Source organism: Diabrotica undecimpunctata, chromosome 5 (genome assembly GCF_040954645.1).
Source record: "Diabrotica undecimpunctata isolate CICGRU chromosome 5, icDiaUnde3, whole genome shotgun sequence".
In the NCBI taxonomy this organism is placed as follows: domain Eukaryota; kingdom Metazoa; phylum Arthropoda; class Insecta; order Coleoptera; family Chrysomelidae; genus Diabrotica; species Diabrotica undecimpunctata.
The window spans coordinates 45,040,164-45,060,842 of record NC_092807.1 but is presented as its reverse complement, the minus strand read 5'-3'; the positions used below and the strand labels follow the sequence as shown (position 1 = coordinate 45,060,842).

The 20,679-nt window shown below is 31.3% G+C and overlaps 1 protein-coding gene across 3 annotated transcripts in view; it reads left to right on the top strand.

Moving 5' to 3' along the window:
* The window catches only part of LOC140441284 (corticotropin-releasing factor-binding protein), a 447,599-nt gene extending 427,233 nt beyond the window's left edge, over positions 1 to 20,366 (top strand). For all 3 annotated transcript variants that reach the window (XM_072531901.1, XM_072531902.1, XM_072531903.1), the window contains 2 exons: positions 7,819 to 7,975; positions 20,148 to 20,366. In XM_072531901.1, coding sequence (XP_072388002.1) covers positions 7,819 to 7,975; positions 20,148 to 20,154 — 164 coding nt within the window. In that variant the 3' untranslated portion in view covers positions 20,155 to 20,366. The remainder of the gene's footprint in view (positions 1 to 7,818; positions 7,976 to 20,147) is intronic.
* The last annotated feature ends 313 nt before the right edge of the window (positions 20,367 to 20,679 follow it).

Sequence of the window (20,679 nt, the reverse complement as noted above, 5' to 3'; positions counted from 1 at the left end):
ATTAATTTTAACCCCATGGTAGCTTTAAATATAGTAGGTCTATAAAGCTTACTCCAAAGTATATTTACATTATGGATGTTGGCACACCTACCTAATAATATTATTGTATTCTAACAATGATTATCAGTTTTTTAGAATAGATACAACACTTATTGTAAGGATCTAATTGAGGTTCACATCAAAAAGATGTTTACATTGTTTGTTACACGTTTAGATTTTATTATTGGATTTCCGGAATCATAAAAGTAGTTAAGATAATCCACAAAAACATTAACTGACACCCAAATTAACTTCTGTAACAAAGATTTAGACTTTAGGTATAAATACAAATATGGTCCGACAAGCCCGTGTTGCCCCTTTACTTGACAAAATTATTTCGACGCAATAATTTCAAAAATAAAAACGAATATTTTGAATAGCTCACGACTATTTTGAGAGAAACATACTTCTAAACAAATTCAGTAATGCATAAAATTAAATAATTTTTTTTTATTGACTCTCGTCAATAGTTTATCGCGACAGAAAATCGCGACGTTGAATTTCGATTACCATCTGCTTATTTTACCTTAACATTACACATAATATTTGTTTAATACCTTACAATATGTTTTTTAAATTCTGTTTCCCTACATTACACCGCTAACGTAACTCTGACTAACAGAACGACCTGATGTTTTTCATTAAAAAGCAATCCTTCTGGGACACTTTCCTACCTCTCCATAATAAAAAATTTAAATTCTTTCATGAAGAGTGTAAACCATTTTCACCATTTCGCAAAACCGTTTAGCACTGTTAGAGTTATATGTATAACTGCTAACGTGCGGGACAAAAATTCAAATAACAAATATCTCGTAAAAGATCTATGACATCCATTTATTTAATGTGACCTTCGCTGCTTTTAACGATATTATGAAGACGTGAAGCAATAAAAACAATGTAAGTGTAAGCCAAGTAATAGTTTACAAAGACATTTAAAAATTTGAAATAAATGCAAATTATATTATTCAATGCCTTCTTTAACTACTATGGTTAATAATGTAATGAACAATCATATTTTATGACATCGGTTAAAGTCAATTCCTCTTGTGTATATTCTTTACAATCCTTTCAGGATAAGGTAATAAAATAACAAGATATAGATAAACAGCATTTTATTTTAAATCGACCTACCACTAGTCTCCCTGATGAAAGGTGAAACGTCAAAACACGTATAGAAGAATAATGGACATCGAATTGAAAAAAAGGTAAACGTTTACTTTGATTTTAACGTCTTTTCTCTACTAAGAAGGGCAAAAAGTAGTTTACTACGGTAAACTGTAGATGTATTGTCGAAAAAAAGGATATTCCTAACATCATCCAATAGTTTCCAATAAGCTTGAATTTTCAGATCATCTATGTCGCCATTGAAGATAAGTCTCCTTAGTTTCTTAAAACTTTTCACTAAAACACAAAACTTATATAATATTACATAGAGCAACTTACAAACTTAAAAAATATTTAATATTATTTAATATTAATTAATTTTAACATAATATATGTAGATAGTGGGTATGTAGTTAGTGGGTATGGTTTCCTGACCCGGGAAACTGGTACTTACTAAGGGTTTTTCGTCCAGGGTCGTATATAAAGTTCAGAACGGCATCGGTGGCGGAGAAGAAAGTTTTCACAATGGTTTGGATTGCGGAAGGGGTAGCCCTCTAGTATAAAATCAAACCTGGCAATCTGCAGCTGGTTTTTTAGTATTTGTATTAAGAGGAAGTCATGTAGACCATAACGGTCAGTTCATAACAGTACATGATGCGATGGCAACCACCCAAACAGCATGTACACAGCGGTGAAGAAAGCAAACGAAATAACTACTACACTTATTTTCTCAGGAATATCATTATGGCTGAGGAACTAAATAATGGTCCCGAGTACTTGCGCCTCTTAAATAAGACTTGGGTACAAAGAATCTTCCGCTTGATCAAATTTGTTATCGAAATTAGTTGTAGAATAGGCACTTTAAATATGAGTTTATATAAATCCGGAAAAATATATATAATACATTTGGATAATCATAAAATGTATTATTCGGGAGAAGACAGCTATCATCAACGTAATTCTGTAGGATTTTCTGTTTCATCAATTTTCGTATTAGTTAATAAATCTCTGCAAAAGCCTTTGTTTATTTTAGACAACTTAAAAAGGGGAAGATGATCAGGCTCATTATCAATTTTTAATTATTTTCGGTTAAAGCATTAATAATGTTGATAGATTTTTTAATATCCTTTGTATAATCATTTTCATTCATCAACCATAGTATCCTGTTAATCAAAAATTCTCCGTAGTATATTTTAAAATATTTTATAATCCCTTGATCCAGGAGTTGGAATTTTATTGTAGTATTTGAGAGTAGAAAATGTGTTTAACATTACATAAAACAAGTTGTGGATGAGACGCGTCATTGTCACGAAATACAAGAACTTTTCCATTTTCTTCTCTGTATTCTTCTATTTATTTAGCTAGTCTATTATGATTTCTGTCATGGTTTGAAACAACAATGGGTTTGAATTTTCCGATTACCAGTGGCCTTTCTTTGTCCTCGACTAATGCAAAATAGAATCGTGATTCTATCTTTCTACCTTATCTCCAGTGCACCTTTCTCGTTTCAGGGTATAAGTTTTGTTGGACAATGCTTTAAAAAATAATCCCGTCTCAGGTGCGCTAAACATGTCTCAAGAAGAGTATCCTTTTATTAAAGTCAGTATTTTTTATTTCTTGTCAGAAAACACAAATAAATCTAGAGCAGCTACTTCGCTTCATATAGATTTGAAGGAAATATTGTGTTTCTTACAAAATTTCGCGATCCTTTCACCAGAAGCTTTCGTATCGACACTTACTACCTTTGCAACTTCTAATGTTTGTTCTTGAATACTTTTACTATGAACAGGAATATTTTTAGACCGCACTTTAAAAAACCGATCCAGAATAATTTGGTCTATTGCAGAACCCTCGGTTTTTATAAATTTTTTGTTCGCTTCCTGGTTTTTGCTCCCAGGAAACTGATTAATTAAATCACTCTTATGTTTCAAATTTATACTGGCTTAATGTCGCCTTGATGGATGGTTAAACTAAAGTTCTATCAGATTTCTTGATGGGAAGCTTATATATAGCAAATCTGATAGTGCTTGTGTAATAGTAACTAAATGAAAGATGTTTAGTATGCCAATTGGCTGCAATATCACTATTTTATACTAGACTACTTCATAAGAAGAAAAGAAAAATCGTTGCTTGTGTGAGTCCATTTCAAAAGGTAAAGAAATAATAAATTAGACTTACTCACAATCAATTTAATTTAACTAATCAGACGACCGGTTTCGCTTTCTACAATATGCAAAGCATCTTCAGGTCACGATACAAAGTTAAATAAATGATGCCGGTATTCTATTAATCGATGGTTGAAAGAACATGGTTCAAACTATCTTGTATTGTTGATTGAAGAACTCAATAGAATTAACAATACAAGATAGTTTGAACCATGTTCTTTCAACCATCGATTAATAGAATACCGGCATCATTTATTTAACTTTGTATCGTGACCTGAAGATGCTTTGCATATTGTAGAAAGCGAAACCGGTCGTCTAATTAGTTAAATTAAATTGATTGTGAGTAAGTCTAATTTATTATTTCTTTACCTTTTAAAAGAAAAATCGTTAACGGAATACAAGAATCTGCAATAACGTAGATTGCTTGAGGCTTAGTGTGAAATACATGGACAGTACAAGAGTTTGGTAGAAGAAGTTTAATATTAAATTTCTCAAAAGGTAGATTACTCTTTTTAATTACGTACTCACTGGGTAATTTTAATTACAGTGGGTGATCAAATTATTATGATCAGTTACAAAAGTTTAAGTTTTTTAAATTTATTCAAAAATTTTGTAATAAAATAATATGCTGCTTTACGATTAAGGTATCCCAACATATTTTATCACTAATAACCTTACTTTGTTGACGTTTACAGCTCTATAACTGTCACTTGTGTCAAATTACGTGACAACATACACATTGCTGTGAATTTGCGCTTGGAGTTTACAACTGAATTTGTATGTTTTTGTATTGTTTTTGACAGATAAGTATCGTTTTATCTTTGTAGTATGTTTTATTAATGTATTAGTGGTAATTGTGGGTAAAAAAAACTATCAGTTGTAATTTTAAAGACATTTTCAAAACATTTTGACTTTTGAGAAGAAAATCATAATGGGTAAGGCTAAAGACGTCCCTGTGTGTTTCAAATCATGTCGACCTGCCAAAAAACTAAAGTTGACCATCGCAATGATGAAAAAGAGACTGAAATGGGCCAAAGAATACCAACCATTCACAGGTTTGTTTCTTCGATGAGTCTACAGTGGAGATACTCATGGATAAGTCGGCCTTCGTCCAAAGGCGAGTGGGTGAAAAATATCAAAAGGATTGCATAGTGGAGCGAGTAAAGCATCCTCTCAAGATCATGATATGATTTGTGATCAGCAGTTAGGGCACAGGAAGGCTGTACATTGTGAATGGAATGATAAATCGACATCAGTATATTGAAGTTCTGGAAAGAAAGCTCATGCCACAAATTAAGACTGGTTTGGCGAATCGGAGGATTTTACCTTTAAGCACGATTCAGCACCGTGCCATAAGGTAAAAACAGTAACATCTTAGTACTGAAGTAGCCAGGTAATTCCCTAGACCTCAATCCGATCGAAAATCTATGGGAGTTTATGAAGAGGGGGATTGCCCAGGAAACTGTCACAAATAAGCAGTAGTTAATTGAGAGACTCATTGCCACCTGACACAGAAACGATAAACGATAAAATAAAAAAAGACTGCCTCAAAAACATTCAAAGCATGTCAACGGGGATCAAAGCTGTCATCGAAGCTAAAGGAGGTCACACAAAATATTAAAAAAATTGTTATTTAAGGTCAAAGAAAAAAATATTTTCAAATTTTGTAAAAGAACGTGTTTATGATCTACTTTTATATTATATTCACATCATTAGATGCTTATATGCAGTTTTATTCTTTATTAAACAGCAAAATACAAAGTTTTTTGAAGTGATCAAGTATGTATTAACGATAAACATATGAGGATTTTTTACTTATTATCCGGTTATATCACTAAATCGCAGGATTTTTAAGTAAGAAATGGTTACCGATGTGATTTCATCTAAATGATGTGAAACTAACAGTTTCTACTTAATATTTTAAACTAAGAGGAATAATTTAAATTTGCCTCGCCGCAATACCTGTTTGTAATTGATCTGAAAAAAATACATCAAAGATCTGTTTGATGACGAGAGAACAGAACCACAAATGAATATAGTACAAGAAACAATACTTGATATATTAACATCGGAAGTTACAAAAACAATCAATACAGCAAAGCCACGAAAAGCCTCAGGTCCAGATGAAATATACGTAGAGATGATAAAGCTTATCAATGAAGAAAATCTTCAGACGTTAACACTATTATTTAACAAAATATATACCACTGGAATCTTCCCAGAAGACTGGCTTAGATCGACATTTATATACCCAACATATACCCAAGACATATACCCAAGAAAAATAAAGCAAATAGATGCTCACAGTTCAGAATAATTAGCCTGATGAGCCATTTTCTGAAAATTTTACTCAAAATTGTACATCAACGAATATACCTACAGAGAATGCGAAAGAAACCTAAGTGATAATCAATTTGGACACTTGACTTTAAGATATAAACTTATCTGTTTGTATTATCCTGTATTTTATCTGTATTTTGTCTATGTTCGTTTTTATATAATCTTATGTTTGTATTTTTGAATTATGTACTTACGTTTTTTACAATTATTACTGTATTTACTCCATGTATTGAGCCATACGCTAAATAAAATAAATAAACAACATGGTATAGACCATAACACTGTAGCACTTATTAAAAAACGATATTGGGATCAAATGGCATCGATCAAAATAGACAATCGTCTGAGAGCAGAATTGCCAATAAAGAGAGGAGTTCGTCAGGGCTGTGTAATTTCTCCACTGTTATTCAATATATATTCCGAAAAGATCTTTCAAAATGCCCTCGAAAATATTGAAAAATGAATAAAAATCAACGGAGAATACGTAAACAACTTAAGATACGCAGACGACACCGTCATTATTGCAGACAGTGCTGAGGGTTTACGACTTTTGAATGTCATAACAAGAGAAGGAGATACCTTGGGACTAAATATAAATACAAATAAAACAAAAGTAATGGCTGTTACACGTGCACCAAATGTCGACAATAATATTTGTATCTATAACAAACATATAGAACCAGTACAAAGATTCCAGTATCTTGCTGGATAAGTTGCTGGATAACAAATGACCTTGACCACGAGGTCGAAATACGTGCTCGTATAAAATATACTAGGTCCGCATATGAACGAATGAAAAAATTCATTGAACTCTACGTTATCGTTGGATATCCGATACCAATTTGTAAAAACGTTTATCTATTCCATACTGCTATACGGAGTAGAAACATGGACTCTCGAAATTACAAGTATGAGGCGTATAGAAGCCTTTTAGATGTGGGTTTTTCGAAGGATGCTGAAGATCTCTTGGACAGAGCACGTGACCAACAACGAGGTGCTAAGACGAATGGGTACTGAGAAACAGACTACATATTTACAGAGGAGAAAAATACAACTTCCTACGACTTATAATGGAAAAAAAATGGAAGAAAGAAGAGGTTGAACTGGTTGAAGAATGTAAGAGACTGGACAGGCATGGACACACATTCGATACTAAGAACAGCTCAAGACAGAGAGCAATTTGCTGTAGTTATAGCCAACCTTCAGTAATGGAGAAGGCACCTTAAGCAGAAGAACTGATCCAACCTCAGGCAAGTTTACTCTACTAAATTATGAAATTTGGATACTATTATTTTACATGTATAGAAAAACAGTTCTTTTTAAAACTTTTTAGCGACGTATTAGTTTTATTAAGCTTAAAATATAAATTCAGCGCCAAGTACCACTGGTCATTGCCCTTCTTCACCTAAAAAATGCCCAGTGAATTTGGGTCATTTACCATCAAATGAAAAGCAATGCATTGTAAATAATGGATATGGTAGCAAAACAGGCAACAGGCTCACAAAATTGAGCTTGTTCGTAAAATTTTTATAGGTTGAGTGGCATTTTCATCTCTCACGACTGGAGTATTAATTAAGTTATTAATTTTATTTTAATTTATTAGTTTCCGGTTTCCGCCCTTTCTAAGCAATTTTAAAAATATATAACTGATGTAGGATATATTTATGGTGACGAAACTTACTATAACATCTATAGGTTAATATATCCTTTATACGGTGATTCTTTAAAAGGACCCGGTAAAAATTGTAAACTCCAAAATCAGTCGCAGAAATATTCCATCAATATTTGATTTATTATGACATATTAATTTTAAAGGATTGTGAATGGAGACTTTTTTTAACACTACGCAGGATGTTTATTTTTGAGGACATCTAGAATAGCCATTAACGTTACTGGTTCATCTCCTAATGTTGTCGAATGAGTTACGTCGTTATAATTTTGACAAAATAAAGGATAGGTTAAGATCGATTTTATTTGTATCTTACATACATTTTGTACTAGATTAAATGGATTACGCATCGGATAAATCATTATCTTTACAATATAACTGTTCGGTACATACTTTAAAATGTAAATTAATTGATTACATTGTTGAAATTTTTTACTGAAATTTTTACTGAAAATACACCCCTTATGACGACAGATTATCATATATTTTTTTATTTTTTAGGAAGATACGCAGAAACGATAGCATGCGACACCACCACAGTTCGACTAGTATCTTCAGGAGCTTTCGACAATTCTGTTACAATCCAAATGAGGCAATTAACAGAAAACGACATTGACGGTCACTTAAGTGTTGTCTGTTTTTCAGATGATATGTTGCAGTAAGTATTAAAATATTTACGTCCGGTTCCACCAATGTGAAGTAAAATCTCACCTAAGTTTTGCTTAGTCAAAAAAATTTCTTAGTTGTAATTTGCGTTCCACCATACAAGTTTTCACTTAACTTAACCACGAAAAAACTTAAGTTCTCAGAAATACCAACTTTGCAAAATTGTTAGAAATTCTTAAATTGTTGACTTGTTATTAATACAGAAACAACAAAAAAAGAAGAAAAAGAAGAAATATTGTGACCTCGTGATCTGCGTTCTTGTTATTTTTGATATTTTATTTTGTAGTTAGTGTGAAATAAATATAATACTTTAAAAATCTAGTGATACATAGCTTTAAAGGTCAAGATAATAGTTGTTTTTTGTCAGTAAAATAGTTATAGTTGGTAGAAGTAAAATAGTTTTAAAGCATGGAAAAACTCAACAAAAGAGTTAACTTTTCTACTCAAAAAAAGGAAGAATTAATATCTTTGGTATCCAAATACAAGGATATTATTGAAAATAAAAAAACCAACGGTGTGTCTGCCAAAGATAAAGACATGGCATGGGATAAATTAAGTTTTGAATTTAATTCGAAAGGTTTAAATACCTTTCGAACTAAAGACCAATTGAAGAAGTATTGAGCCAATTTAAAACAATTGGAGAGGCAGGCATCAGCGACTATAAAAATAAATAGATTGAAAACAGGTGGAGGACCGTTCCAGCCGCAAAATGAACCGGATAAAACGATCCCAGAAATTATAAACTGTAAAACAGTCACTGTTTGGAAAATCCAAAGTTCAGTGACTTTCTAAATAAACAATCTTATCAGGTGATGTTATTTTGATATGAGGGCCATCAATGCATCCAACCACTCTTGGAAATCCTCTTATTTCATACCATTTATTTTGTTGCTCCCGGAGTTCTTCTACATTGTTTGGTAATTTGATGTAGCGAGGTGTCAGTGATACTATTAAGGGGGTAACCCGTTGAACAATTCTGCAGGCAGATGACTTTGAAGGTCCAAAGATGTCACTTAGGCTTAATAAATGTCCTTCTTTGGATTATTCTCTTAGGCAAATTAAAAATTGGTTCATGGAAAATTTATTTCTGAAACAAGCAAAAATTTTAGTGTAAAGCCCTTTAAACTGATTTAATTTTACATTTGTCTTACCTTGCACTAGTAAACTGCAAATGTTCTTCTATTTGAGATAATACTTCACACGCACTATTTTTCGATAATCGAAATCTTTCAAAAAATTTTTTGTTAGTATATGTCTTAAAATAGGTTATGCGTTTGACTTGTCTTGGGATTCTTATAACCAAATTATCTACCTCATCTACTTCATTCAATTGATTTTCCATCTGATTGTACTCATCAAGACCAAATAAATCTTCCGCATCGAAATCCAAAACGCCCAGATCCATCTTTTAAAAGTCACACGCTATATTCTAAAGGGTGTTCCGTAATGGAATTTAGTTTTTGAATAAATGAAACTCTGTTTCATAAACAATTCTCTAACCGCGTTCATCGAGAGAATGGCTGTATGTGATGTGGCACCATCTTGTTGGAACCAGGTGCCGTCTTCATTATAACCCGGAAAATTCTGTAGTTCGGGACGCAAGAAAATTTCTTACCATGTCGACATACCGCTCGCTGGTTACACTTACATTGTGTTCATTTGGACCTTCAAAGAAATATGGCCCAATTATTCCGTGTGCAGACATGCCACACCAAACGGTCACTTTTTTAGAATGGAGTTGCTTCTGGTGTAATTTTCGTGGACTCTCATTAGCTCAGTGTTCACAAAACTGACGATGAGCTATGGTGAACGAATCATCGCCTTTAAAGTATGCCTATAGCATATAAGGCTACGACAATACTGACAATGAATTCTCTTTAAATCCGCACGATTCTACGAGGCGACGGAAGTGGTACGACTTCATACAATTGCACAGGGTCGGCATAAGGCTCATTTGAAAACTAAATTTTATTATGGAACACCCTTTATATATACAGGATAAACTATACTATACATTTTGGTGGAATTTACAACAACAAAAAATATAAAAAATAAAAATCCTATTAACACAAAACCTACTTTTATATTGTAGATCACTATACTACGATATACTATACTATAGATTAAATAAGAATATAAAAATTAAAAATCAAATTAGACCGAAGAAATGCGAGTTACCCTTACATTGACGATCAACAGAAGAAATTTAACCTCACTTATGTGTCAATATATGACACATAAGTGAGGTTAAATTGAGTGAGGTGGAGGAGGAGGAGTGAGGTGAAGATGAATTTCAATGCATGTTCCAAGTTAAAATTTTTTCTTAAGTCTTCATGGTAGGTGACTTAAGCTTAAGAAAAAATATTTGTACTTAAGTAAATATTTTTAGTTGGTGGAACGAAACTCGTACGAAGTTAAGTAAAAATTGTTTCTTATGATCAAATTTTAACTTAAATCGCGTTGGTGGAACCGGGCGTTAATATTTAAAGTATTTTGTCGCTTTTATTGTTACGAAGGCAGAGTCATAATTAGAATTACTTAGAATTACATCCTACTCAGACGGAATTTTGTTTTAACTAATACAGATACAACAATATAATTAAATTTATTATACCTGTAATGAAGACGCTGGGTTTTAGTTTACAGTATAATTTATCAGTTAGTACATGTAGGTGAATAATTAGAAATAAAATAAGACAAGCTAAAAAAAACATGGCTTAATATTGTTCTGAAGCTATTTTCTTGTGACATTTTTAAATTAATTACTATTTAAATGGGAATAAGCCACAATTAATATAAATTAAAAAAAAAACAAAATTTGTTTAATTTACTAATGTTTGTATTTTGAGAACGATTTCCGAAGTGGAAATTGAAACGTCAATGAATGTATTTTAACCTTTAATTGTGGCTTATTCCCATTTATATAGTAATTATAATATTTGTGGTTAATGGATCACCCTTAAACAGTGTCAATTATTTTAAATTACCAAGTGACTAAAAAGTCATCTTAGCCTTATGAGTATACAACAGTGGCGTGCCGTGGCATTTGAAGAAAGGGATGTAAATTAAAGGAAATTATAAAAAGACTTACTTTTTACTTGTAGTGCAGCTCTATTCTTCTGTCATCCTTGGCAAACTCGTTTACGACAGACTCATAAAAACTGGGATTTTTAGACATTTTTTTAATAAGTTCTTTTTCAATTGATAAAATCTCTAAGTTAGCTAGCCTTTCCTCACTTGTAGAATATTTGACAAAGTTTTTAATCCGCTTTAGTACAGAAAAACTTCTACAGACGCACTTGTAGCAGGTATTGTCATCACTAAGTCTTATAATTTTGAAACCTCACTATATGCTTCATTCAGTTCAGTTTGTTTAATAAATGTCAGCATTTTAGAACTAGTATCAGTTTGTACAGAGTGTTGAAAGGCATACAAAACGCATAGTTGGGAATGCAGGGAAAGAATGTCAAAAAAGTTTACATAATGTTTTTTTAGACAATTAAAAGCCTCTTTCAGGAATCTAAAGTTGGCATATTTATTGAAGTTACATAACTTCACAAATCTTAACTCACAAAGGTTTTTAAATCTTTTTTTAAGCTGCTGGGAAATATAATCTATTGTTTTACAAAAAAGTCGATTATAAGATATTTTTCTGTCGCCTACAACGTCAATTCTAATGTGTTTTCTCTTGGGTTCCACCTCTTCGAGGTCGCAAGTTTTTTGCCATATTATATTAAATTGCTTTCTCTGTCTGTTGATTTGGACTTCGAGTTCGTTAATTTTTTTAATACAAAATCCAATATCATTCGATTTAGTCTGCAATATATCAAATAAAATGTCTGTATAAGGAAATATTTTAGAAAATACTTGAAGCAAAAAATTAAAATCAAAATCTCGTTTGACTAGTTCCAAATAACCTCTTGAGGAATTCACAGTTTTAGGGTCCCAACGGTCTTTATATCGCAAAATGCTTTCAAAGAACTATATTAGGGATTGCCGACATTGGAAAACTGTTTTTACTAACCCCCATTGTAGTTTCATCTGGTGGGAGCTGCTCGAGGGAACCTTTTTTGAAGAATGACAACTAAAGCATGTGTCCTTTTGGACGATTTAGAAAAGAAAGCAGCCATTCCGCTCAAGATTTAGAAAAATACTTTGCAAGTTTTATTGAGTGCGACTGATTCCGCTAGAACTAAATTTAGCCAGTGTACAAAGCAGTGCACAAAAATTGCATTTTGAAACCTCTCCCTAACTTTGGTTTGAAGTACTTCCAGGTGCCCAGCCATTACGGCAGCTCCATTATAACTTTGAGCGACAAGTTTGAAACCACAGTCCAGTTCCTTAAATATATTACAAACATGTCTATATATACCTTCTGCCGATCTATCTGCAGTTATATCCAAAAATCCCCAAAATCGTTCTTGTATTTCACCATTATTTTTGATGTAACGCAGAACAACCGACAATTGTATCAAATTGACGATATCTGTTGTTTCATCTAGAACAGTGGAAATTGTGCTTCTTTTATTTCGTCTTTGATTTTTTGCAGAACAATATTTGCCACAGACTTGATCAAATCTTTTTGTATCCTATTCGAGGTACCTCGAAATACAGTAGATTGATCTTAATGACTTTTTAGTAGTTCGTCATTTCAGATAAAAAATTTGCTAAATCCACAAAATTTCCCCTATTTATAGATTCATAATTTTCATTATGCCCTCAGAAACTAAGTTCATGTTCTCCAAAGAAACATGTAATGTGAATCAGTCTCTTAAATATTTCACGATTTTTTTACTTGCTCATTGTGCATGCGGTGACTAACTTTAGGCTGATTATCTAGAGCGTGATCAATTCGTGTTTTCCCAAAAGTCTTTTCTTTTATAAGTGCTTCTAAATGCGTTTTACTTAAAATGTGTCGTTTTATAGATTTGTGCAAATTATTTAAATCTGAGTAACCTGTACTATTCCACATGTTTTTCTCACTTATATTAAATAATATACAGGGAAAACAAAATAATCTCGATTAAGTTTTACAACCTGTCAACCACTTAAAGGAATCGTATATATTTTTGTTAAAATAACTTGTACATTTCGTCGACTTGGTTTGAATTTCCAGTAATGGTTTTGGCCTGCCAGCAGATATAATATTACACTTTTCCTGAAACTTAAATTTTGAAAATCCACATTTTAATAAATCGCACACAATACAGCACTGTCCATTACTGTTTTCTTGGCAGGATTGAGAACTTGTACACGGTTGGAGTAAATCTGAATTCATTTCGGAAAAACTACCCAAATTAATATATATATATATATATAATTATATATATATATATATATATATATATATATATATATATATATATATAAATATATATATATATATATATATATATATATATATATATATATATATATATATATATATAGTAAACTCTTAAATATTGGGGAAATCTGCAAGAAAGACTTTAATAGAGTATCAATTGTTTCGCCGAACGTTTTCGCCAAAGAGAATTAATTTGGCTTCTTCAGGGCTGAAAGAGAATAAATTATAATTAGCTACCATATATTATCTATTAAAACCATTATTGATCTTACCGTAACTTAGAATTGTAGAGTAAGAATATTAAAAAACTTTGCTAGTAACCACATAATTATGTTTTTTGTTACTATGTGCAAAAAAAAGTTTTTTTTAACGCTGGAAATGTATGGTAGCTTTGAACTTAAAACGTAAAGGTTTACCCAAGGTTAATCGATAAACCCAATGTACTGGAGTACTAGAAACCAATTCGCTAAGAATTTTGCTTAGTTGAGGAGATATATTGTGGAATGCAATTTTTAGATTCCCCATGTCTCTCTTAACATCTTTATCAACGTCTGTTTTGCCTTGCAATTTTTAGAAGGCACAGATTAAAGCGGAATTCTTGAATTTTGTTTCGAAAATTAGTCTACGATTTTATTATCAGATGTCGCTACATTGCGTCTATACGAAGCCATGTTAGAGTTGCTTCCTAAGACAGAAAAGATTTATCTCACGTTCAGAGCGTTTGCGAAAGCCCTTCTGATGAGGCCTATTGGGCCAAAATACGTATAAACGGATGCGTAAGCTGCCTGTACGTGAAATAAAATCTTAACTATATTTTCCTTTTTATTTGTTCTTAGTGTAAATTCATCTCCTGAGCGCGAACTATGTCGTTCTGTAGGTTTCGTTTGAGTACAAGATAATATTAATTGTCTTTTGATATTATGGTCTGCTGTATCATTCCACTATTTTTTGAAAATATCTTTCCTCTGAACTTCAGATAATTTTGAACTACATTTTATGCGGCAAGATATTCCGCACGAAACTTTTTTTTTCCGCACGAAAGGTTTTGCAAGGAACATTCTTACCCTTCTTACAAACATAGGCCTTTCCACCGGCAAAGCTTCTTTTTCTCTCATTCGCTTTCCAGTGAAGAACATTTCGTGTCCTTTTTTTTCTGTCTGCTTTATTTTTGTTTTATTGACAACTTTTCTCTTGGTCACTAGAGAATTGGCGTTTATAGTCCCTTTTACTATATTAGCTACGGAACCTAGTACAGCATTAGATGTACTTGGAACATCTTCTGACAATGCTGGTAAAATTGCAGGAATTCTACTTCCACTTTTATCTTAATCTGGTTGATAATCTTTATCCTTTATTGAATCATCGCTGTCACTTACAAAGGTCAGCACTTACCATAGAATTTTGATTATAGTGCTTTTTTTCTGCAACAGTAGCTGGTTTGATGATTGCATCTTGGCCACATCTATCGCTAAGTTCTTGATGTGGTAGGATTTCTTTATCTGCACCTGTAAGATATTCTTGTTACAACAGAAGCAGACATTAACCAAAATAATTAATATTAAAAATGTTTTTTTACTAAAATTTAGAAAGGCAGTAATTGCACTTATATTTTCTGCTAATTTCTAATTTAGTAATAAAACCTTACCTTTTTGTAGTATTGGGTCTATGTTTAAAGACTTAGGCGTATCGAAGAGTGACAAATCTAAAATTTCTTTACGAAGAGCCATTGTTAAAGCAATAAAACAATGTAGACTCACTTAACACCTTCTGACCTCCAACTGAATTGAAAACAAATTTCTTAATAAAACGTTTCTTACTTTTAATCTGTTCGGTATACGGGTAGGTTAAAAACTAAATACAATATTACACAATACGCCTGTCTGTCATTAAATAATGACCCTTTTTCGTTTAGATACTGCTTAGAATAATCTAATAATAAATTAAGTAAAAATTAGATATCCAGTCTCCAAAAGTCATAAACGCAATAAATTAGGGCACGTACCACAAAGTTAATACATAAATTGTAAACAGTCACCACTTGATGTGCACTTAAAGATTATACTACTAGCCCAGTCTGGAAAAAAGTCGAAAAATTTTTCGCAATCTGAAGCTTTTAAGACATAGGTGGGGGTTACAAGATGACGAATAGATGAAAAAGTACTCGTATTTTTACCTTGCATTTTTTTTTAAACAATAATTTATGGTCTCAATTTAATTTTTTGTCTATAAGTGTGTTCTCTTATATTTTACATAAACAATATTTATATCATTTGTTTATATCAAGAATATCTTTATTTTCCCGTTTTTTAAATTAAAATTGATAAATAATTTACGGAGATATTTGAAAAAAAGCAGTTTTTTTGCACTAATTTAATTTAATATTAAAAGGGGTATGTTTTTTACTTATAAACAATTGTAATAACTTCTATATTTTTTAAGCTACAAATTTGTACGTACAACAATTAGATAGCTGGTAAAAAAATTCACATTACATAAAAATACTTTCTAATAGGAAACAAGTTAGGGAGTATTTTTTTAAAAATCTTATCTTCCTTGTTTATAAACATTATGAAGTAAAATTTGCCCAAATTTTAAATGAAAATCTAAACTTTATATTGAAACTTATAGCTATAAAGCTCATCCAATTTTTCGAAACTTCCAGCCCTTCGAAATAGTCATGTGTAACACTGTGTGATATGACACTTTTGTGCTGATACTTTAGGATGCGTCATGTGTATTGACACCGCGACAATAAAGTGTCATGACACAGTAACAGCGTCGTAACACCCCGAGTGTTTCCGGCCCGAGCAATGCAATTCACCGCAATAGTGCGATTTGATACAAGATACAACAAAAAGAGACAGAACACGAAAGTTGTGCCTTAAAGTTTTCGAATCTCACCGAAACGAAAGTGTCTTTCAACTGCGTTGACTATTTTGTATATTACCTGGTTGCCACGTTTTATATATTTTTACGGTGTCTACAGATAATTTTAAATCTTAAAAAATAAATTTGAATATATTTCTGTTTATGCAGATAAAATAATTAATAAAGAAAAAAACTGTATTATAAAAAAAACAAATAAATAAAATTTCAAATCTAGGTCCAAACAACAAAACACAAAATTTGAAATTAAAATTGTTATTGTTTAAATTATGTTTAAATTTGTTATAGTTTAAATAATTATAGTTAACTTACAAATCAGTGGAGAGATATTAAACGCTAAAGAAAGAATAAAGATACCTACATAAAAAAATCTAAATCTAGGTTAACGCAACAAAACAAAAAATTTAAAGTAAAAAAATATACACCTACTTATTCGCATTATTCGTTATTGTTTAAGTTATAACTTAAAAAAATCACTTAAGAGATTTTATCCGTCTTTAATCTCTCTTGCTTTTCGTTGACTATCTGTCTGGCTTTTAGAAAATATCCTTTCACACGGGACAGATGTAGCCATAATACAAAGCCTAGTCTTCATAATTTGGTATAATTTTGGGTAAATGTGCTTCCTCTGGTGCCACCACAATAGAGGATCCTGGGTTATACCGCAGCTATCTTTTCTCGGTAAAATGCTTGCTTAATTGTTGGTGCTGTTGAACTTCCTTGTCAAAATCTTTCCATAAATTTTGAAGTAGATCTTCCTTATACGGTATATTTTGAATTGGTTGTTCAATATTTTCCTCTTCGTTTTCTTTTTGTGTGGGTAATTTTGTGTTGGCTACCTTGCTGTACAAATTTTCTACTGCTTTGCGATACTGTCTTTCGTCTATGAAACCTCTATATCTGAAAATCTTTGTTTTAGTTCAAATTGCAGATTTTTTACCATATTTTAAACCTGCGGCATCATTGTATTTATGTCAAATGAATTCATGTGTTTCGTAATTTGTTTGTAATAAAATATTATTGACGAAGCACTAACTTTTTGCTCGGAACTTATGGCAGTTGTAACTAAATTAAAAATTTCCAGAATTTTAATGAACTGTTCAGCAATAGTCCAGTCTTCGTTTTGTAGAGGCCCAACAGATTCTGTAGCTGAACTATTTAAAACTGCCAATGTTGATATGATTGCATTTTTCATCTGTAAAATTCTCTTAATCATATCAAATGTGAAATTCCATCACGTAACTACATCATTTTTTAACTTTAGTGATGGTATATCCATTCGCCAAATCTCGGACTGCTGTCAAAAAACTGACAACGTCGCAATATATCTAACTAGTTCATCAATCAAACATCAACAGACACATTTTGAGTTTTTAACCTGTCTGATCTATTATCCTTTTGTGTGCTTCTCAAAAAGGATTTATTTGTGAAAAGATCAACTCTCGGTCAGTCCGCACAGCTATTAAGTAAATGCAAAACAGATGTTACAGCTTAGGGAAGGTTTCAAACTTTCACGTAGTGTCAATGGCTTACTGTGTTGTATGACACAATAGTGTTGACACACTGAGTTGATACAATAAACTGCGCCAGTGTTGCTGTATCAACACCTAAAAATTTAGTGTGTTACCCATCTTTACTTCGAAACGAAGGTACTTTCGAAAAATCGACATAGGAAAGTGGAGGGGATAACTGTTTTAACTCCGTTTTCTTTTTTCGAGATCGGAACTTCAAATTGAAACACGTAGGAAAACTTAACAATATCTCGGTTTCCATTGCATCTAGAAGCCTCTTTTTTTAATCTAGGGTAGCTGGTCGAAATATGAATAGCTACATAGTTTTCACAGGTCGGGAAATATGGGAAACCTCGCAAAAATTAAGTTCATTTAAAATTCACCTTTAAACATTACGTTTTTTTTAATTTGGCTGGAATAGTCTGTCGCAGTATTAATAATAATGACATAGTTTTCACCCCCTCTACGGAAATCTCGAAAAATCCGGGAAAATCACCATAATTATAATTAATATAAGAAATATAATACTAAAATGTGTAAAAAATTACTTGAAATTTAATTTGTAAAATATATAAGTATTATTACATCATTGACATAAAATGAAAAAAAAATATATGTTGATTTTCCGGGATTTTCCGAGATTTCCGGAGAAGTGAAAATTATGTCATTAATATTAATACTGCGACAGACTATTTCAGCTAAATTAAAGAAAAAATTAAGTTTTTACGGTGAATTTCAAATGGACATTTTTCCAAGGTTTTACATATTTTCCGGCCAGTGAAAACTACGTAGTTATTCATATTTCGACGAGATACCCCAGATTAAAAAAGGAGGCTTCTAACTGAAATGGAAGCCGAGATAATGTAAATTTTTCCTGCGTGTTTCAATTTGAAGTTCCGATCTCGAAAAAAAAGCGGAGCTGAAATAGTTATCCCCTCCACTTTCATTCATCCAAGGGCTGTAAGTTTCGAAAAATTGGATGAATATTATAGCTATAAGTTTCAATATAAAGTTTAAGATAAAGGTTATAAGTCTAGATTTTTATTCAAAATTTGTGCAAATTTTACTTCTTAATGTTTATAAACACTGGAGATATGATTTTTTTAAATAGTCCCTAACTTCGTTCCTATTGGTCATAGGTTTTTTTTAAATGTGAGTATTTTTACCAGCTATCCAATTGTTTTACGTACAAGTCTGTAGCTTAAAAAATATAGAAGTTATTACAATTGTATATAAGTAAAAAACATACATCTTTTTCAAACGTTTATTTTGTAAATAATTTCGATGAAAACGCAATATGCATTTAACTTTATAGATGGTTTAAGTCTTAAAGAATCCTATGAAATTTGCTAAGTGTGTCTAACATCATTATTAGAGCAAGTTCAATAGTTTAAATATTTAGCCTCAGGGATAAACAAATTAAATAACTTTTAAACTATTTGACCGATTGGGGGGAACTTTCGCACAAATTTAAAAGACGGTAATTTCTCGATGTGCAAATCTATTAATAACATTTTATTATGTTAATTATTTATCAATTTTAATTTAAAAACGGGAAAATAAAGATATTCTTGATATAAAAGAATGATATAAATATTGTTTATGTAAAGTATAAGGGAAAAACTTATAGGCAGAAAATCAAATTGTGACCATAAGTTATTGTTTAAAAAACGCAAGGTAAAAAAACGAGTACTTTTTCACCTATTCGCCATCTAGTAACCCCCACCTATGCGTTAAAAGATTCAGATATCTGAGAAAAAATTTGCCGTCAAATCGATAATTTTTGCATAACCAGACTGGGCTATAGGCATTTAACTTGAGATTGTTAAAACAATAAATATTAAATTAATTACTATTTAAATGGGAATAAGCCACAATTAAAGGTTAAAATAGGTTTATTGATGTTTCAATTTCCACTTCGGAAATCAATAAACGTATTTTAACCTTTAATTGTGGCTTATTCCCATTTAAATAGTAATTAATTTAAAATGCCACAAGAAAATAGCTTCAGAACATTAATAAATATTAAGTTTAAAAAAAAATGCACTCGACGTGTGTGTATTTTGGATGTCTTTTCATTGAGAAGTATAGAATCTTATAATGGATTTGGAACTGATTGGTAATTTTTCATTTAAAGGAATATATGTTTAAGTCCAGATAAGATTATATGTCTCTAAAGCAAACTAGACATAGTATACATAGTTTCTCGTTTAATTTCGTTTCTAACTGCGTTTAAACTGAGTATAGTTTTCTCCTAAATGATCTAGGATATTCCGATGCCGGAAAACTTTTTATGACACATATAAAGTTGTATAACTAAATCAAAAATTATGTTGACCTATAAAATTATACTATATGTATAATAAAGTAAATACTATTTATTATTTATTTTAACTTTCAATTTAATATTTATAATGTATTTAATAAAAATATTTTTTTAGGGAATAAATAACTGTTCCTGTCAACTTGCTCCAATAACCACAAACATTTTTTTCCTTGGTGTGGCAGAAACCATCGTTGAAGACTTAACATTTAACACTTGAGTATTGTACTCGAAATTTATTTTTTGTCCAAATTTATTGTACGTAGAATTACTTAAACACGTAGGAATCTTGTATGTGTATAAAGAGTCAAATAAAATATTACCAAAATCACAAAAATTTTTACTCATTGAAAGCTTTGTTCAGATAATTACCTGGAACAGATGGTATACCCAATGAACTCTTAAAATATGGAGGCCCTGAACTTGCAAGTAAATTGTCACAACTATTTAACAAAATTTTAGACGACACAGAACCACCAGAGGAATGGCATAAGAGCATCACAATCTCTATATTTAAAAAAAGGCAAAAAACTTGCCCACAAAACTATAGAGGAATAACCCTCTTAAATACAACGACGAAACTTTTCACGAGTATTCTTAAGGATAAATTAAAAAGGCAAATCACTAATGCTGAAGAACAACAAGGTTCT